This window comes from Vulpes vulpes, chromosome 1, assembly GCF_048418805.1.
Source record: "Vulpes vulpes isolate BD-2025 chromosome 1, VulVul3, whole genome shotgun sequence".
NCBI lineage: Eukaryota > Metazoa > Chordata > Mammalia > Carnivora > Canidae > Vulpes > Vulpes vulpes.
Genome location: NC_132780.1, coordinates 76,549,212 through 76,569,668, shown reverse-complemented (window position 1 = coordinate 76,569,668; position 20,457 = coordinate 76,549,212). Strand labels below are relative to the sequence as shown.

General features: G+C 39.9%; 1 protein-coding gene and 1 long non-coding RNA gene across 2 annotated transcripts in view; one reads left to right on the top strand and one right to left on the bottom strand.

The window, feature by feature from the left end:
• The window catches only part of NOX3 (NADPH oxidase 3), a 59,385-nt gene extending 39,029 nt beyond the window's left edge, over positions 1–20,356 (bottom strand). Inside the window, exons 1-7 of the mRNA XM_026018733.2 lie at positions 20,309–20,356; positions 19,577–19,672; positions 19,362–19,472; positions 18,283–18,367; positions 9,320–9,465; positions 6,602–6,783; positions 3,133–3,262 (exon numbers count right to left, since the gene is read on the bottom strand). Coding sequence (XP_025874518.1) covers positions 3,133–3,262; positions 6,602–6,783; positions 9,320–9,465; positions 18,283–18,367; positions 19,362–19,472; positions 19,577–19,672; positions 20,309–20,356 — 798 coding nt within the window. The remainder of the gene's footprint in view (positions 1–3,132; positions 3,263–6,601; positions 6,784–9,319; positions 9,466–18,282; positions 18,368–19,361; positions 19,473–19,576; positions 19,673–20,308) is intronic.
• LOC112935132 (uncharacterized) overlaps positions 1–20,457 on the top strand; it is a 94,795-nt gene that overhangs the window by 7,850 nt on the left and 66,488 nt on the right. The gene's annotated exons all lie outside the window — the stretch shown is intronic.

Sequence of the window (20,457 nt, the reverse complement as noted above, 5' to 3'; positions counted from 1 at the left end):
ACAAAGTGTTTTGAGAATTGGTTTGGATATTTACAGAAATGAGAGCAAGAATGCAATTCTTTCTATGTAAGCTTAGAGCGATATTTGGAAAAACAGTCACATAGTCTCCATGTACTTTTACAAATAATCTTCCATGCCCATTTTAGAAAGTTTTAGACATCACACACTTCATTTTGGTGGTGTCAAATCAGTCATGGTCTCTGATTCTTCCATGTTGATAGAATAGAATGGATTATTTTTCCTTGTACGGTTAGTCAGGAAGGAGAATGCAAGCTATTAATCCTTGGCTCTATTGCTAGTGTATAAAATGGCCAGGAGGAGAAAGCCCAGTTTAGTTATACTGTGATATTCCTGGAGCCTCTAGAGGTTAGGGAGTGAGGGATAAGGGTGGCCAGAAGTGAACATTATGTTGTTCTGAAGCAATGACCAGGATGGACAAGAGTAAGTAAAGACAGGAGGCCATGTCCCAGAGCACGGGAAGCCATGTGTGAGGTAGAACCTGAACTGAATCTCAGAAGACCTGGCTTCTGGTCCGGGGGTTACCATCCCTCCACCAATGCCTTGCAGCAAATCTTGGGCCTTTTTTGTTCAGATTTTCTGTTTTGTAAAATGTGAGAGTTGGAGAAAAATATTAGTTGGGTTTCTTTCAGCCTCTTAAATATTTTAGCTTTATTCATGGAGGTAAATATAATGTTAGGGGTATGTTCTCATAAAGAACAGCAGACAGCAGGCAAAGTGAGGGCTGGGAGGAGGCCAGAGTTTTAGAATGAATGTTGAAGAGAGTAGAGATGAAAGCTCATGGCCACAGAGTCGAAGCTCTGGGTTCTTGATGTGACTTTCCTGGGAATGCCCTTGATGACCACAGGGAAGAAACTAAAATTTGGGCCACAAGTCCTCCATCTATTAAGTAAAGGGGCAGGGGTATTTAGTGTCTACATTTCTCTAATGCTAAGATACACTATGGCTTCTTTACTTTATTTTTTCTTCTACAAAAATACTCAAAAAGTCATGGTACAGTGAATATTTTATGAGAGAAATAAAGTTACATTGATTTAAAAGCTGCAATAATGAAACTTGTTTCTTCCATTTTCACTCCTGGTTTTTCATTCCCATCACAAAATAAGGACATGCTGGTTCTGATTTTATTTTTATGTGTGTGTTTATAAATGGCCTCTTTTTCTAGACAGTAAGATTTCCAGGGGAAGGAACCATGTCTCTGCATCTTGTGTCTAGTGCAACCCCAAGCACGTACCAGCCGTTTAAAAAAAGTTTGCTTCACTGACTCTACCTCAGTTAAAACTCCCTCTTGTACTGTTGACATCATGCCCTAATAATTTACAAAGTGTTAGCTTTATTATTATTATTATTATTATTATTATTGTCACTTGTTGATGTTGTATTTAAGTGAAATAGGTGTTTCTTTGGCTAAGGAAGACTAGATTTCTTTTGAGAACAGCAGCTCTAGCCTCTGGAGCTTTGTATGTGTCCGTGAGTCTGAGACAGAAGGGGACTGAGGGTATAATTGGTTCCCTTGATCAGTTCCTTGTCTACACGGTGATGTACAAAGCGTTCTCTATCCTAATATGGGCGGTAGTGCATCACTGAAGGTGAATTGATAAATGTTCTATTGATGAAAGTACTATGAAAAGGCAGTTAGGAGAGGCAAAGAGGAAACGACGGGTAGATGTGGTGCAGTGAAGCGCAGGAGCCCTTCCTTGTCCTTGGGATGCCTTCTGGATTCAGTGTCTATAAGACATCAGAGAGAATATTGTACATTCAGCCAAGCAGTAATTGCACAGCCCACACATGCTTTGAATCAGGATCCATTAAAAATAATGAGAAAGAGTGACAACATGAGTTTGGGTGTGCAAGGAGGTGTAGCAGGGGAGAGTTAACAGAGAGATGGGTAAGTTCCCCCCTTTTAATAATAATTAATGTCAGCATACACTGCTGGAGCAGGCTCTGGTCTGTATTCATGAGGTGTGGGAGAGTATTGATTTTTTTTTTTTTTTTTTTTTTTTTTTTTTTTTATGGAGACGCTGTAGCTGAAGATTTTAGAGAGGCATCCGTGTTCCTCATTAATATGCAGGCTGGGTCGTGGCTACCGATAGTTGAGTTTAAGGCAGAGACAATCTATACTGACCATTAAAAGAACCACAGTCTAATGGGCACATCTATTCCAGTTCTCTCAGTTTTAAACATTCCTCCTGGCAGTTTTCACTTTTAAAATCCAGTGCTTGATGTAATATATTCGAGGATTTTAGAAAAAGTCCATCACTACAGTCTTCATAAGTTGATGACTTCATTTCCCGAATCCCCAGCATTTACATACTATTATCCCATTTTTAATGACACATATTTTAATGACACTGTTTCCTTCTAGTTTTGATCTGCTGGCTTCATTTATTTGCTTTTGTGCATCACCCAGCTGCTCCAGGGTTTGCATTGTTCGAAGAAACCCGAGGAGACCAAATAAGGTCATTATTTCTACTTACCTATACCACAAACTGTAATGATGACAACATGCCCGGGAAATCTTATTTTTGAGATTTTGTGGACATTATCATCTACTCTAATGAATTAGGTCTCTTTTTGTCTAATGTCATTATTGCAGTCATGAGAGCTTAATTAGGATAGGAAGTAAATGCATTTACTACCCCACTTTTTTTGATCCCCAAAGTTGTAGAATGCAAGAAGGCAAGCTCAATAAAGAGGGCAAGCTTCTCATTTGGTTATTGCTTAACATTTGTTGGAGAGGTGGTGCTATTAATTCCCAGAATGGAGAAGGCAGTTCTGCAGGGGGAGAGGGAGCAGAGCTTGCTGAGCAAAGAGAGGGTGGCAAGCCAGAGACATGGTCAGTGCTTGCAGTGCTGTGCATTCCACCATGACAGACATCCACATTTAACCATGAATGGAAGAGCACATTTCAAAATGGACAGAATGCTTTTTGGCAGTAAACCTCTTTTAAAATGATCCATAACTAGATTTCTCCATTAGCACACTTAATAAAGAGTAGGCTTTGTCTAGTGGTGACATGGGTTGTTCCTTTCTCAAGCACATAAAACTCTAGGTTTTTTTTTTTTTTAAAGATGGAGACAGTTATTTTTACAAAGCTCTTGGGTTCAGTCTTACCGAAGGCTCCTTGCCAGAAAATTGAGGCATGGGGCACTGGGCCATCTTCTGCCATTGAGCATGGTGGTCTCTACAGAAAGTGACGTTGTGCAGCAGCTGACTCTCAGGAGTTTGGCCTCGAACAATCCGACTTGCCATTAAAACAAAACAAAACAGAACCTAAAAATTTAAAATTGATTTTGTGCAGTCTTGTGATACCACAGATATATATTCTACACTGGGCTCTGGAGTAACACTTCAACTGTCTTGAAACTCAGGCTGTCATTCATTTCTCTCAGCGTCTTTAAAAATAGGAATTTAAGAAGCTTCAAGTAACTTTGAAGATCCCAGAAAAGAAGTGCCCCTCTGCGGTATCCTGTGTTAAATTGAAAGTGTCTATATTAGAGAATTCATAATGAAGGGAAATTGTTTGAACACATCCTTTTGTAGACTGTTGAATTTAATTAGGTTACATCTCGTCCTGATTGCTGATTCGGGCTAATTGGCTAACTTTGTACTATTTGGGTCTTTGGCAGATTTATTTAACTTCTACCCTTATTGGTTTGTTTCCGAGCACCTAGAAGTTTTCAAGTGAAGAAGTCAGAAGAAGTGCCCAGAATAATGATATATTTCCCCCCTCCCCCTCAGTGACCACTAGCAGGCCTAATGTTTGACAGGGTCAAAATAGGTCAGTGTGAAGTGCATCCTCAGGACCACATTGATAAATCTGAGGGTGAAAAGGAAGTCTGCCTTCATGAATGGAGCACTGGATCAAGAGTCCTGTAATCCTGCTATGTTATATTTGCCACGAGTGCAATACTGATTGACCTTTGATAGGTCGCTCTGGTATAAGTTCCTTGGTTTACCCATTGGTGCACTGGGCTACAAAGCATAAGAATGAGGTCATGTAATCTGGGAGTTGTTCGATTCCTAGATGTTTATGAATAAAACACATTGGCTTATTTTTGAGGAACATGGTACTCACAGACTGAGAGACATTAGCATCACACGTGCTCACGTCCTGTGTAGCCTGCAGAATAGCAGTCCCCATCGTTGGGCACTGGGGGAGGGAGCACCTGTGCCCCTGGGGACTCCAAACCTCCACCTGGAGAGCTGACACTGCGGCCTTTGTCCCAGTCTGTTTTGTGGAAGTCATCCAAAACATCCCTCTGAGTTCGATGAGCATAGCTATCTGTGAATCTCCCTTGAGCGATTGATGCCCAGAAATGGGAAGGGTGAATAATAAATAGGAACCAGAGGAAAAGATTCTATAACTTTTAACACCTTAGTTCTCAAGCTCTAGGTAACATTCTCCATATTATCGGAACTTCAGGACATTTCACAAAGGCAGTATCTTTTTAAAAATTAAAAAAAAATTATGTCTTCATCTATGCTATCCCATAATAGAAAGATTAGTGGGCTTTAACACATTCCAATAATCCTACTTTACTTGGCATTTTGTATAGAATTTGCAAATTACTTTTTGCTGTAAACAGTAGCTGTAGAATACTTCAAGCTGAGAAGATTAAATGAAGCCCTTATCCCAAAATAAGCCTTTCAACTAAGTTAAAATGACTAAAATATTTCATCTTATGAAATGTTATTGGATATTAAAAAATATCTCCAATGCAACACTGGACCATTGAAATCCTCTTGTGTGGATGCAGGATGGGGCGGGGGAGGGGACTTGGGGGAGAGGGGTCCATGCATGATTTTTCTGACGAGGAGTTCCAGACCCATATGGATGATGAAGAGCCTCTTAAAAGTGCTACAGGGGTTAGTATCCCTGTAGCAGGAGAAGAATCCACAGAGAAAGGGAGGACTGACAGTCTTGGGGGTGGAGCACTTTGGGACCATCCATCCTACTCCCCGAAATACAGAGTCAGGATGAGGGATCAAGCATCAGGAGAGCTAACCGCTGATCTTTTAGAGACTAGAAAGCCATTAGCCAGGCAGCAACACAAATATCAGCATTGACTGACTGGGATTTTAAGGATAAATAGAAAGATTGGCAGTTTTTGGGGTAAAATATGTCCCTGGGGAGCAGGAAACATTGCTCCCTTCTACAATTATCTGTGTGTCAGACAAGCTGGAGGGTGGTGGGGTGCTCTTAGGCTTGGGCAGTGGCAGCAGCAAAAGTGACCCCCTTCAAGAAGTGGAGGGCTGAGCTGGAGGAGCAGTTAGTGTGGGGAAGAGGAGAGAGGAGGCGAATCATGTAGAGCTGCCATAGGGCCCTGGGTGAGCCCCACAGTCACCCTGCCCTGTATGCCAGGCAAGGCCCTGCAGTCTCTGTGGCCATGCTCTTCCCAGTGAAGACAGAAGACAGCTCCTCTCCCCCAGGCTCAGTAGCTGCAATAGGAGCTGCAATGGGAGCTGCAATGGGAGCTAAAGGTGCAGGAGAGGGGATCTGCTGCTGCAGAAAGTGGAGGAAGAACTTCTGGAGAGCCAGGCAGGGTCTTGGCAACATCCTGTGCCAGATTCCTGCAGGTGTGGAGGAATGTCTCCTGTGAGCCAGGAGAGAGCTGTTCCAGAAAAGGTTGGGTTGTCTGAAGACTGGCACCCTACGTCTGACTCTGGCACTTATCTGTCCTGGGACCTTGAGTGAATCACTTAACCCTCCCGAACCTGCTTCCCCCTTATGAAACAGGGATAACATCACCATCTTTATTAGACAGGACTATTGTTGGGGTCCACTGGATCATGCACACAATAATGCTCTGAAAATTGTGAAATGGAAAAACAAGGCATCAGTTTATGGAATAGTTAATGTGGGGCAGAGTAGTGAATAGATATCAATGGGTTAGTTGGTCCAGAGTCATTGTGAGACTATTTAAAGAACTGAAAACCTTGTATTTGAGGGTGCTATAGTTCAGGGACTTCTCTATCTTTCTGATGTAGAGATTAATAGTTTCAGACAGGTATTGAATGCCCTAATGGCATTGTATGGGATGTTCGGGCAAGAAGGAATTCTAGAAGTCAGACAGGGAAACTGAGGTCCAGAGAATTTAAAGGTCTTGCACGTGACCACCATGATGACTAGTGGCAGAGCCCAGGTTTGGCTCCATCTGGCACACTCTTCCCTCCTCCACACTGGGCTTCCCAGTGGGTGGTTTGGTTAAGCAGAAATGACATCTGGGTGTCCGAAATATATATCCTGACTAATCCCATGTAATTTGGATTGTGGAAATATGTTATGAATGAAACACAGATCTATTGTTTTCCAGCATTCATTAACATTTCTGCATCTTATAAACACGTCAAGATTCCCCAACAGAGTTAGCAAGAAAAATAAAGATACTACTTCACCATCTAGGTTGCTTATTTTTGGTTACTAAAAAAAAGATGTTTGCCCCGGTGAATGTTCTTTTCCATACACTCTATGTATTTTTTAGTCCCTGCCAGTCATGTTCCTCTACCCAAAGGGCTTTCTAAGATGATTTTGAGGTTCACAGACATAAAATCTTACCCTCTGAGCACAGTATGGACTTACCCGGCCCCATGGATAGCCAGACCAATAAAGAAGATGATAAACACATGGTGTGTGTACCAGAACAACTCATATGAGACCTGTCTGATGGACTCGGTGGAAGAGGTCATGATCAAGACTAAAGCCAGAGAGATGATCAGGCCAGTAACACCCGCAATTGTTGTTAGTAATTCAGTAATGGTGTTCTAAAAGAAACAAGCATCATGACATTAATGTCTTAGTTATGTTTTTCCATTTTAAGGTCAATACTTGAAAGTCCAAGCAGGGAGTAATTCAAAATGTTCTAATCAGGAACATATTAGTTTCAAAAAGGGTCCCTGTATGACTCAAGAAGGGAGCTTCCTTGTCCTTTCCTTTGTCCCATTTGATGGCAGACATTTGCTTTGCTCCAATTTCATCAAATGCCATTGAATCACTTACATGTTTTCCATCTGTGTAAATCAACCTTTCTGTCAAAGTTATTATGCTGAATTGAAATTAAGGCAATATATGAAAATGCATCTTAAGATAAAATACTGCAAAATAAATCCAAGTCTCAAATTTTGACTCTTTAAAATAAAAATGTGGATTTCCATGCTTAATTGCATTTTAACATTAATAAACACTTTTTTTAGAGAGATTCCTCTGAGGCATTCCTAATAAAGCAGCTGCACATTCTGTTCCCCTGGTAGTTATTCCTTGCTCTTGCTTTTTAATTGGAAGGACCATGACTTGCATTTCTTTCATGCCACCTCAGGAGGCTTGGAGTATGGCTTTGTAAATCCTAGGTGATCAATAAAGATACAGCTATTCTTATCTGGTAGACACTGCCAAAAGGCTGAATTTCTGACCCATGAGTGCAAGGGATGGTTAAATAGCCTTTTAGAATATGAATCACAAAGCACTTTGTATTTACTGTGAGTTTTCCATACTCTTGCCAAGTCATTAGTATTCATACGTTGTGTTACTATCGTTGAGACGACCGTGAGCTCAATAAACTCACACTGTATCTTTTGTCAGTAAAATCTCATTAATTTGGGCTGCTTTGAGATCTCAAGGTAATTTGAATAGGGACTTCTCCTTGTTTATTTTTTTTTCTTCATAGAGCAAATAGTTGAAATAAAATTGGGAGGGGAATGTCTAAAACGTTTAAAAGATTTTTTTTTTCAAGTGTACTCAGGCATTTTAGAAATCCGTTTATATCATAGGATGTGCTAATTTCAAATCATCCTTCTTTGCTTATTAAAGCAAATCCCCACTTCCCCTTTCTTGCAACATATTTTTATAGACTAGTGTGAGTTGCCACGTATCCTCTAAAATAATCCCATTACATCTCTTTAGAAATACTCTATAACGTACACTTTGTGTTACAGATATTTTCTCCGAATGTACCAATTTGTATTATTGATCTTTCTCCAAATACCCCAAAGTAGAGGGTTTCTTGAACTTAATTAGCACTTACATAGTATATTGCTTTTAAAATTTTGAGATAACTATATTGGGAATAACTTAATTATCTTGTTAAATTGCTTTAAAAGTACTTATAATAAATACTGTTCACTGTATGGTCTTTTCAAAACATTGAGGCTTATTCTCGGCTGTCTATAACAATGAGCTTTCCAGAGCCTAGTGGGGAAAAAAAAGAGTTAACCCCAGCAAGTGCCAAAATAAATATTGCGGCTCAAATGAGTGACCCCAAAGGCCTTCCCACAGGCTTAGGGCATCTGTGTTTTTGATTTATAACTTTGAAACTTGTGCTTCTGATTGTTGTCCGCTAAGAAAATGTAGCTCTATTTGATCAATGGTCAGATATTGGAAGTCATCTTAGGATAAATTAGGGACATGCCAAGGAAGAATTTCCCCCAAAGAGACTTTGAATTTTGCTTCTTCAAATAAGGCTGCACGGGCAAAACGGTCACGAAAAAGGTGGCTCCGAGGTTAACAGAGACATTTCAATTGCTGGAGTGCATTGTCTTTGGGTTCTTCAAGAACAATACCAATTTTTTAGCCTATTCAACATACTGGATGCCTAGTCTAATAGGTCAGTACATGATCCAATATTTTGATTAACCAGGGAAAGAGGGGTAGGAGGTAGATAAAGGGAGAGCAAAGTCTTAATCTCTACAGGTGGATTTCTGGAGCTACATTTCTAATTTTGTTTTTGTTTCCCACATGTGCTGTCACTCTGTGCACACAGGTAATTAGTGTTAATGATGTCACTAGCCATGCAGGTCTGATTATTAAATTAGCTACTTTGCCCAGTATCAGATTTGGCAAACCAGCCAGGCACATGTGTGCCAAAATATGACACAGGAGAAGAGATCCAAAAGCAATTTGCAAATTGAAAATGAAGACATCCAATTTATAATCCCTGGATTTAGATGGCACTTCACATTCTTTGATTCTAGCATCAAGGAAAAAATATCTAATCATGAGCTGTTTTAAAATTTAAAATATTAAGGTTTTAACAGGTTACCGCATTTCCTGTTTAGGTTTATTTATTATGTTTTGATTTAAATGGATAAAGTGGCATCAGTTTTTCTTCTTGTTCATAACCTCTTAGCAACTTTTATGAAAAAATAGCTTTTTAAAAAAATGGTGAAATTGATATTAACATTTGGCAGAAACTTCTCTCCAGCTCTTTTATTAATAGCTTTTGAAACACAGTGTTCCTGATAAAGCGATCGGAAAATGAAGGGTTTTTCAGATGAGAAACTAGGTAGCATACAAGGAAGGACTCACTGTGTGGAAGGTCCGGATGGGGTTGAGGTAGCTCTCATTTGGGGCATTGCCAAGTTTGGAAAGTGTAGCCGGAAGGCCCTGTACTTCAGCTGACTGGCTCCAGTGGTAACGCTGCAGGTTGCACAAATGTGCCACGATGTGGATGGCTACGGTTGAGGAGATGACATCAGAAACGCGCTATACGGATTTCTTCCTTTGTGGCTACTCAAAAACTCAATGCCTCTATGGTTAAGTTTCTCTGTTCTGGTTTTTGTGATCTCGAAAGAGTGATTTATTTGTGCATCTTTCACAGCGTCTTGGATGGAGTGGATTGAATAGTTCTAAAGGTACTCTGTGATTCACCACATTCACTTTAATTATATGAAGAAATAGAGTAAATCTCAATTCCTCATAATTTAATTATCAATATATGTTCATTCTGCAAGTGGAATAGGTATTAGGATATCACAACATAATTTTATATATGTTCCAATATATAATTCCATATTATATGTAGAACATGTTCTGTTTTACATGCATGTATATAGATTCCATATTTTATATATTTATGTAATATGTTTTCCAAGAAATCACAGAGCATTATTATAGAAATCACAAAGCAGTATTCTAGAATACATGGGCATATGTGCATTTGAAGTAGGTGATAGATACCAGGGAAGAGTTTTTGTTCTCTTTCAGCCATTATACTTTCTATTCTTCCTTTATATATTTCAGAGTATATGTATATTTACCTGTACACATACACATATACACAATATCTTTGCACATATTATTCCTAGAGCATCAAAATAAGCTAGTATTTATAGAACTAATCCTCTCTGTATATTCTTTTTTTAAAATGATTTTATTTATTTATTCATGAGAGAGAGAGAGAGGCAGAGACATAGGCAGAGGGAGAAGCAGACTCCCTTCAGGGAGCCTGATGTGGGACTCAATCTCGGGACTCCAGGATCACACTCTGAGCCAAAGGCAGATGCTCAACCACTCAGCCACTCAGGCATCCCTCTCTCTGTATATTCTTAAGAAGAAAACTCAGCTTTCTCATTCTGAGAACTGGTGATGTCTAAATTCTAAATGATGAGAACAAGCTCAGGAACACAGCATCATTTAGCCTGAAGAGCCTGTGCCCAATGCCACTCTCTCCTGTCTTGTAAAATCTGTGGGGAAGCTAATAGTCACAACATCTAGACAAGGACCTCCTCCTGGTGCTTTTCCTGCAAATGAAAGCCCTATTGGGTAACCTGTTGATACCGGCCACTGGGATCAGATTCAAGTGTGAAATGAGAATTTATGACCCAGGGTGTAGATAACTTCCCATTTGATTATCTTTTTTTCCCTTCCACCATGAAAAGCAGCAGTGACTACTACTATTATGCAGTCTCTATGCATTGTAGGCAAATTCTGGAAACTTCTATGGTTGTACATTGTGGGTTGAGGTGTGGGGATTGAAAGAAAAAGTAACAGCAGAAACTTCTGAGAATGTTGGTGGCATTTTGGTCCTCTGGTCCTAATAGATTTATTTAGCAATACCATCTGCTATTTAGTTTTACTCTCTGTCCCAAGTTTCTTTGATCAGAGCCATTCCCTTTTCTGCCCTGCAAAGTTGTTTTCATGCTCTAAGACCCAACTCAAAAGTTGTTTTCTATCAAGTATCTTCCAATTCCACAGGCACCAATGTTGCCAATGATACAGCAAATATTTGATTGTAACATTTCCCAGACATTATTGTTAATGAATACTTATTTGCATCTAAGTTGCCCAATGGACTCTGATGCCTCAAGACTTTTTCATCTTGTAACCTCAACACTTGGCACGTTGCTTACCACCAGTATGTGCTTCATAAGAATTTGCTGAGTGACAATGAGCTTCCAGAAAAGGACAAAGGGTCAGGAGGTTGTCTGTAAATGCAACATTGTTGGAGTAGTGTTTTCTCTGCTAATTCATTTTTTTTTTGCATATTTTCTTTCAACCTTCAAGTTAGAAATCAATTCCAATATGCTGTTGGTTGAAGCTCACCTAAGAAGGCAAAGCACGATGGTATTTCTGAGTCCATGGTGTTGACTGCCTTCTTATGGGTATGGTACTTATGGGTATGGTACCGGTAGCACCAAAAAGACATTGTATTTCTTCCTTATGTTCCATTTGTCAATAAATGTGGCCGTGTCTATGAAGGGGTTGCCTTGTTTAGTCTCAGTGTTAACAAAGCTAGAAAAGTTTTGTCTAGTAGCCATCACTCCCAATATGTTAAATATAAAATGGAAACTATTTGCTAAACTGGACACAAATATGTTCAGCACTATTCCTAATTTCTAATTTCTGATAATTATCTTAAAGTATTTTTTAAAACATCATATTTCTCATTGCTAATATATCCAAAATTTACTAACCTCCAATACCGTTATGAATACTTTGGGTGTATTATCTCATTTAATTCTCAGGTATTAGTTTTAATGCCATTTGACAGACCAGTATTCAAAAAGTTATGGCACTTATTGTTCACCAAAGGCAAAGGTGAGATAAAACCCTGTTTGCCCAAATACAGAGCCCTATGTTTGACCTTTAAGTTATATTGCTTCTTTTCACTGATTAATAATTGTTATACTTTACTGGAAACCAATTTCTACTGTGGGCTTAGTTAAAACTCTTTGAATGGTTCCCTGAGCGTCTTTAGAGTCAAATAGCTCCTGAGACTAATTGCAACCTTTGGAGTCTCTGTTGCAGGTGGCTGGCCACTCTCCCTGTGCTCCCCACCCCTTTACCCTTACCCCTCTGCCTCTGGTTGTCCTCAAGTCTCCATGGACTAAAACACTCCAGACAGAGTAGAGCTGTCCCCATTTTACAGAGATACTGAGCTTCAAGCCAAATTAAGTGACAACACTTACAATTCCATAATCCACATGTGACAGCCAGAAAGGAAATAAAGGATAGATTCCATGTCTTTTATATTCTGCATTCTATGGCTTTCTCCTCCTGTGTAAGGAGTTGTTGATCACAATCTATTTTCTATTAGATTGATTTCCACATGAGAATTTGACACTGTTAAACTAGATTTAAGTACATTTATTGAATGAGCAAAGATATCGAACTATTTATTTATTCTTATTGCCAGGTCTCCCATAACAGAGCTGAGGAGATTTAATGAAGTAGTATAGGAAAACCCAAGATGCTGTTTAAGAGGTAGCTCCTGAGGGAACGTACTGAAAACTACTCTCTCCAGCTTTTTTTCACGTACATTAAAAGTCACGTCTGAAATGTTCCTTTGCTCCAATGGTCTCCATTTTGTTTCCTTTCTTACAGGTAGAAGTTAAAAAGTAGAATATCTTATTTTATTTATCTCAGGAATTCTCAGAGGGAAAACTACTTGTGCCCATTTGGTTTATCTAAACGTTTGATTTCCTCTGAGGCCCGACCCTAATTTTACTGTGATCTTGGCTCAGAACTAAAGGTATCCCACCCACCAACTCCACAGCTGCTGGGACTTGGTAGATACCCAGAGAGATACTGATTTTGCATTTTTCAGACATGGTATATTCTATTTTTCCTTTACACACTAAATTATTTTTAAAGATTTATTTCTTTATTTGAGAGAGAGAGAGAGAGTGGGGCAGAGGAAGAGAGAGAGAATCCCAAGCTGACTCCCTGCTGAGTGGAGAGCCAGACATGGGGTTTGATCTCATGACCCATGAGAACCAAAACCAAGAGTCAGAAGCTCAACGGACTGAGCAACCCAGACACCCCCACTTCAGTTATTTTTATATGAACAGCCACACTATCTATGTGGACAGTGCAATTTACTTCAAGTATAGTGATACGGTTTGACTTTTCTCTCTCTTACTCATCAGAATCTTATCGTGTTACTAGATTTGTTATTAGAATGTAGCCAGATGGACACTGAGAAGGATACCTCTTAGTTACTTCATTTCTTTCAGCCCACATTCTTATCTGTAAAATGGGTGGATTGAATGAAACTAGAGGCTATCTTGGCTTCCTTCCAGCTATCTGGCTCCTGCATCTCCATCGAAGTTAACTGGGAACTCTTATCATCCAAAGAGATCTGTAATCCAAAGTGAAAGTGATGCAAACACGAGATGCATGTTTTAATGTTTTCAAAAGCAACACTGGCTTAAAGGAACTTTGTAAGTTTTGTGGCAAATCCCATGCCATCAGTTATGCAGGTATACTCTTCCCAGCACCTCTGAGGACTTTCTGCTGAGCCCGTAGAAGAGTCTGAGATACACATTTCCAGAATCCACCCAAATGTCAGGCTAAAAGTTGCTATAACTGGGTCTTTGCACAATCCTACTTTCTCACCAAAGTACTTCTACAGTTAAAAGAGAGCAGCAGTCTTGGACAAACCACAAATGCACATTTAATTGGTGTGTGAACTTCTGAGTTCAAATAAGGAGCTTTTATTGAAGAGTGAACAAAAAAATCATAAAGGCTACAATTAGAGCCAGTTGCCCTGAGAAAGTTTCTTTTCCTTCTTTCTTTCCTTCTTTTTATTTTTCAGGAGATGAAAGGAAGCATAATTGAGGGAGAATCTTGGAAGGGCAGTCAGTTCTTGCTATCTTTCTGCCTGCCTGTCAGTGATAACAGTCATTTTGGAGTTAGTCACCTTCTAATTAAGCAGCCTTCAGAAATAAGGACCCAGGGACATATCCTGGCTCTGCTTCTACAGCCACAGCCTGGTCCTCAAACTTTTAAGTTTGTGGTCTGATTTCTGCAGGAATACACGTTGACTATGGCACCATGGGCATGCCACTCATTTGTGAATCCCATTAAATTATGCTAGGCAGGGGGGGTGGGTACAGCCTGCTTGGAGGTCCCAATGCCTCCTCCCCACCCCACTCCCCGAATTAGTAGCAATTCTTTCCAGATCTGGTCCTAAAGAATTAGGGCCTCTGGGGCTGTTCTCTATCTTAGGGTCTCCAAATCTTTCTATTCGGTACCCTTCCTCCGAGCTCACTCCTCTCAACCCGTCCCTAACGTGTATTGACGTTTGTAAACTAATCTTAGACACACATCAGGAGCTGCGTCCTGGAGCAGGTCCCTGGAGCCTAGCAGGTGGGAGCTGCCTGGGTCACTATTCGAGGCCGCCTCTGAAGGAGGCTCCGGGTCACGGTGCTGCTATTTAGTCGGAGGGTCTTTAAGGTCTACTATGGACCACAGAGTCCACAAAGATCCACATTAATAAGAACGAAGAGGCTGTGAAACTGGGATTTTTATACCACCAGGGTTATAGGTCTCTGAAAATGATTTATTAGTGGTTGGAGAATGCTCCAGCAGCTCTTATCACAGGCAGGCAAGCGGGAAGGCAGGAAGCCAAAAGAAGAGTTTCTGTCACTGCGTTTTCGGTGATGCCCTTGATTATAGATACCATTGTTTGTCTCGCTCCTCCTCCCCAGCCTACTTCCACCAGGCTCTAATTACATCCTTTAATGATTTGACCAATTAAAGCCTGCAGTTCAACTTAGAGAGGAACGGATGAGAAATTAGGCGCTGGCACGCCAACTTCGATGTGGATGCACTTCTTCCAAGGTTACACACCTCTATTAAGCCAGTCGGCTATTTGAAAAGCAGCATAATGGGCGATGCTAATAAAATAAGCACGGGGACATTTTCAGCTGCTCCCAAGCGAATACACCAGAAGGACAAAATGTGAAAAGCAAAGGGATATCTATGAAACCAGGGCTTAGCATTTTTTTTTTTCCTAAAAGCGCAGTTGCCAGCCGCATTTCTTCGTTAGTGTGAAATGTAATAATTGCTATGTCAGGGTTTGGGAGAAGCAGAGAGCTTTCTCCCCACCCTCCTGCCTTTGCTGGGAATGGAAGCAGCCCTGCGCTGCTGGTTGCCATGGTGGTGGGGGAGGAGTGCTTTGCTCTCAGAAGCAGTCTGACCCTGGGGGGTGGGGTGGGGGGAGCCCTGGGATGTTTGGGAGCCCAGCAAAGCAGTGGGGGTTCAAGCAGAAGAAGGCCCGGAGGGGATACTTGATCCTCTCCAGGGATCTGTGATGGAAGGAGGGAGGAAGAGTGTCCTGATTCCTCTTGTGGCAGAATGTGAATTTATCTTATCTCCCACGACTGGCATCATTTTGAATCTCTTCCCTGCCCACACCCTATGTTTCCTTCACCGAGCTGCTGCTGGACCCCTGAACGACTGCTCTGTCACCTCTTGTACCTTTCTCACAAATTCCCCTAATCCCCTTTGCCTGCTGGCTGACTCCTGTTCATCCTCAAGTTGGACCACATTTGTTGAGGGTCTATTATGTGCCAGGGGCCAGGAAAGCCAAGTCAGATAAGGTATATTTCAGCCCCTGTGGCGATCAGAGTCTGAGAAATCTTACTCGGTAGTAGGAGGGGTGACTGAGGTCTGCGGGAGAAGTGGGCTGACAGCCCAGACCTGGTAGGTCAGGGGGTGGCAGGCCAGGCAAGGAATCCTGGATATGGCAACGTCTTATCCACTGAGTAAGAAGAGGAAGAGCATTTATCATGAAGGGGATAACAGGAACAAAGGCACAGACTACTGGCTGGGCATCTCCAAGGAGAAGAAGCCAGGGAGTATGGAGGGGGCAGGGCTCACTGAGTGGCGGGGCCCTCCGGCCATGCTATACTTAGGTTTGATTCTCTTTGCAGTAGTGGCAAGTGGATGACCTTGTAGTCCATGGTTTCCGAGAGACAACCTGACAACAAGTCTGCACATCTGGAGTTGGATAGATTGAATTATTGTTCTTTTAAGTCCATAGAGGAAAAAACATAAACATACTTATCATAGATCACAGGACCAATCAGTGGCAGGGGAATAAAATAATTTGGTTGCCAGATTCTAATCAACTGCTGTCCCTGGTAAATTATTATTCTCCATTCTGAAAACAGTACTGCCTACACTACTTTAAGGTTACAGCTTCTTATAGGGTATCTTGCACATCGGAGACATTCAATAGACTTCACTGATGCGTTTATTCTATTGATATATGATTACATAGAAAATATACATACCCAAAGGTTTAAGGACAAACCTATTGGATAACATTTTCTTTTATTTTCTGCTTCCTTTTCTGATGTGTTTCGATGATTCCTTTTCTGATGGGTTTTTTGGACTCTTCTCTCTTTCTCTTAGAGTCCAGTTCTGCCTTAAACCGATTGCATAGGGATAATATCTTTCCTGCCATTTTACTGTATTTTATCCCCTCTCTTAATGCAGGGATGAAAGATTCTTAAGATTGTATTTTATTATTATATTTTAAAGAATTTATTTATTTATTCATGAAAGACACAGAGGGAGAGGCAGAGACATAGAGGGAGAATGCAGGACTTGATCCCAGGACCCTGTGATCATGCGCTGAGCTGAAGGCAGACGCTCAACCACTGAGCCACCCAGGTGTCCCAAATTCTTAAGATTTTAAAGGAAACTTAGAGATTCCTTGAATTCTTTCTCTGATGAGGCTTCCAAGTAGCAATCTGGACTCCACTTCGACATAGCCCACGACGGGAACTCCGTGTACTCAGGGACCCTCACTCTAATTTTAGATAATTTTGAAGGTCTGGAAAAGACTTCCATATCTAAGCTGAAGTCTGCTTCCCTGAGTCTTCATTCCTTCATTTGTTCAACTCATACATTAAAGGTTTTTGGCACCTCCGTGGACTCTGCCATAAGTAGGCACTTGGGACATAAAGATGCATTAGCTTGTTCTTTGCCCTCCATCCCTTGGCTAGTTTTCTCTAGGACATGATGTCTTCTTACCCTGATTTCTTAACAAACTACAAAGAACTCTGGCAGACATTTCCTGGGTTGGTTTAATCTGGCACTGAAGACAACTGATGGGGAAATCTCCCCACATGTCTCACTGCACACCCGAAGTTGTGTTAATTGGCACTCGGGCACTGTCTGTCATGTCTTGTTGCTTAATTAAATCCACATTTGTTTTGAGTGTTCTTTTTACTCTGCTATTTTTTATGCATGAGAGGATAAAAACAAATGAGGAAAACATTTTATAGTTAAATTAGTTTGAGAGAAACAGTCCTGAACCATAACTCTTTATTGTGCACATAGCCTTTCATTTCAGTGTATCTGTTGTCCAACAAAACCACAAATGAGTTGGTTATTGCTCAGCGTCTTTTCTTCCTCATCAGAGCTTAACCTTGGCCCCGCATGCTAATTTTTATTGTATTTCTCTTGAATTCTCTTGTTTTCTTATTCAAGAAATAACAATAACGCTTTATACACTATAAAGCTTCATATCTTTTCAAGGTCCTTTTATATCCACTGGCTCCATACTATTCAGAACCCTGTTCACCTACTTTTCCTTTTTTTTTTTCTTTTACTGCCTATGATACCACTTTCCTATGACTCTGAATGGGATTTTGAGTACAGATCAGTTTTATTTCCAATGTGAATCATATTGAATAGCACAGTTTTCATTTTGCAATTAGGTATTTATTGTCATGATCTCAACAAGCTTAATTATTCACAAATGACAATGAAATTTCATAAGCTTTTCCCTGACAAACTGCAGGCTTGGCAGGGAAAACTATACGAGTCTAAATCAGAAAACTATACGAGTCTAAACTATACGAGTCTAAATCAGAAAATCAAAATTCTAAGCATACAGAAATTCAAAAATTCCACTTAGGAGCACCTGGGTGGCTCAGTGGGTAAAGTTTCTGCCTTCAGTTTAGATCATGATCCCAGCACCCTGGGATTGAGCCCTGCGTCGGTTTCCTTGTTCAGCGGGGAGCCTGCTTCTCCATCTCCCTCTGCTCCTTTCCGTGCTTGTGCTCTTTCTCTCTCTAAAATACATAAATAAAATCTTTAAAAAAATCCATTTATATAATGTTTATGTGGTCAAATGGAAGGCAAAGTCTTATTTAAGGGTGAGCCTTTGGTGGAAGGGGAGTGAAAACAAACTACCAAGCTAAACATTAGGTTTTGTAAAATCCACTGAGCAATGAATACGAAGCACTCACTTGCATTAATGGCTATCCCATAGGCGACCAGTTTGTGGAATTTGAGATTTTTGTCTAACTGTCTTCTCCATGGTCCTCTGCAGCACTGGGGTAACAGAAAATGAAAGTCTTATCTGGGAAAAAAATCACAGTGATAATAACATCCTGAGAGCTAAGAGTGGGACTCAGGCTCTGCCTCAATATTCCTGAAGGTGGTGCAATGGGGCACAGTAGTTAGTGGCCATTAATTTGTCCAAGAAGCAAAACCAAATGGATATTACTGGCTTTGCTGAAATTTCAACTCAATAAAAGTGAAAGAGGTAGTATAGTTCCCTGACCATAAGTCCAAATTCTAGAATAAACCTGCTAATGTCTGTTCCTTGACTAGTTTAGGAAGTGAAGATGGAAACCATCATCCTTATGGATGTAGTTTAAATAGATTCTAAAGTATTCCTTATTACATGAAGAAAGGCACTATATCATCTACATCTAAATATTCATAAAATTTTGATGATGATCATATAATAAATTATTTCATCTAGTTATGGTTATTGACATTCTCATTTTTCTGTACAGTGCATTACTCTCGTCAGCAGGAAACACAGTACCCAACACAATCAAGTCAATATAATTAGGAAGTATTCTGTTATGTGTGGTAGGGGTTAAAATCTACATACTGAAACCTGTGTGCTGTGATTGTGCATTCCTGGGCTGAGAGCTCTGAAAGACGTGTCCTTAGTGGCATTTGGCTCAACTGCATATTTGTCTCCTTTCAATTACAAATGGTAATATTTCAAACTGTTATAATTCTTTTATCTTTGTGAGTCAGGTCAATTCTATTAGCCATCTTTTTCCAACAGAGCAAATGCATCAGGGAAAGGCTGAGCAATGACTCCAATGTCTTGCTGGGAGTGAACGGCAAGAGCAAAAGTCAAAAGAGATGTACTAACTTGTGATTTTTAGTTTTAGCCATTGTGTTCTCTCGGACAAAGAAACATACTTCAATTCAAATTTCAGAGTAAAGCACATCTTGGTCTTCCATGGCATTTATATTAGGACGTTATAACAGCTGAAAATTTTTCAGATATTTTAGTACTTACGGTACTTGTCCCTCTCATGAATGAAATAAGGTTTCGACTGATTGGTAATAGAATTAGCATACAGTTAAAATTCAGGCATACTGCAGATGCTCGCGCCCAAGCCAGCGTTGACTGTCCATATATAAAGACACAAGAGAGACACAGTGAGAGTAACGAAGCTGGGGAAAACAGAATGTTTTCCAAAATGATAATGTGTAGTCACCAACTCTACTTACACCCAGAATAACTCGTGTGTAAAGGAAAGACTCTTCCTCTTCATACCAACAGAAGGTGTCAATAAACAGATATAAATTGACTCCCAGCCATGAGAGCTAATGTTGAATGAAAAAAGACCAATCAATACTATCTTCAATCTTTCCTTCTGTTCAAAATCACTTGGGGTTCTTCTTTTAAAGTGAAATGAAGAACTTCTAAATATTAATCAGACTTACTCTATACTTATTTCTCATAGATTAGTTTTTAACAGTGATGGTATTACAATGGTAATAAATTGTTAACTTTATAACAAAGATTTTAAGCACATATGGGTATACTTTAAGGAAGTTAATGAAAAGTACAAAACCTTCCTAATCAACATCACTCTAATGTTTTAAATCAATGATGGCAAAAGGAGGAAATCTTTAAAAACAACCCAGTAAGTACTCTAGAAAAATTCCAATTTCGTAGTCTAATTCAAAGACTTCATTTGATTTAGAGAAACATTCATACATTATGCAGAAACAAACTACTTGACTTTAAAAATAATTAGAAATGAACTCAGTCGAAAAACAACTTTACATGATTCTGTAAGGGTAAATTAAATATATCTACTGAATGTTTTCTAACAAGTTTTAGTCTTTTACCAAAGTAATACTTCAAGCTATTTAGCATTCCTATACAAATTATCTTAAAAATCAAAGACTGTCTAATATATATATTTAAACTTGAATAATAAAAATGATACTTACTACTAATGTGAAAGAGAGACTCTCATTCAAAATCCAGCACCCCATCATGACAGCTTTGCTGTCAATAAATTATTTCTTTCATTCACCTGAGCCTGGATGCTGTATCCTTAGTAAGGGCTTCCCTGCTAAATTATTATGTCTTTTTGTCT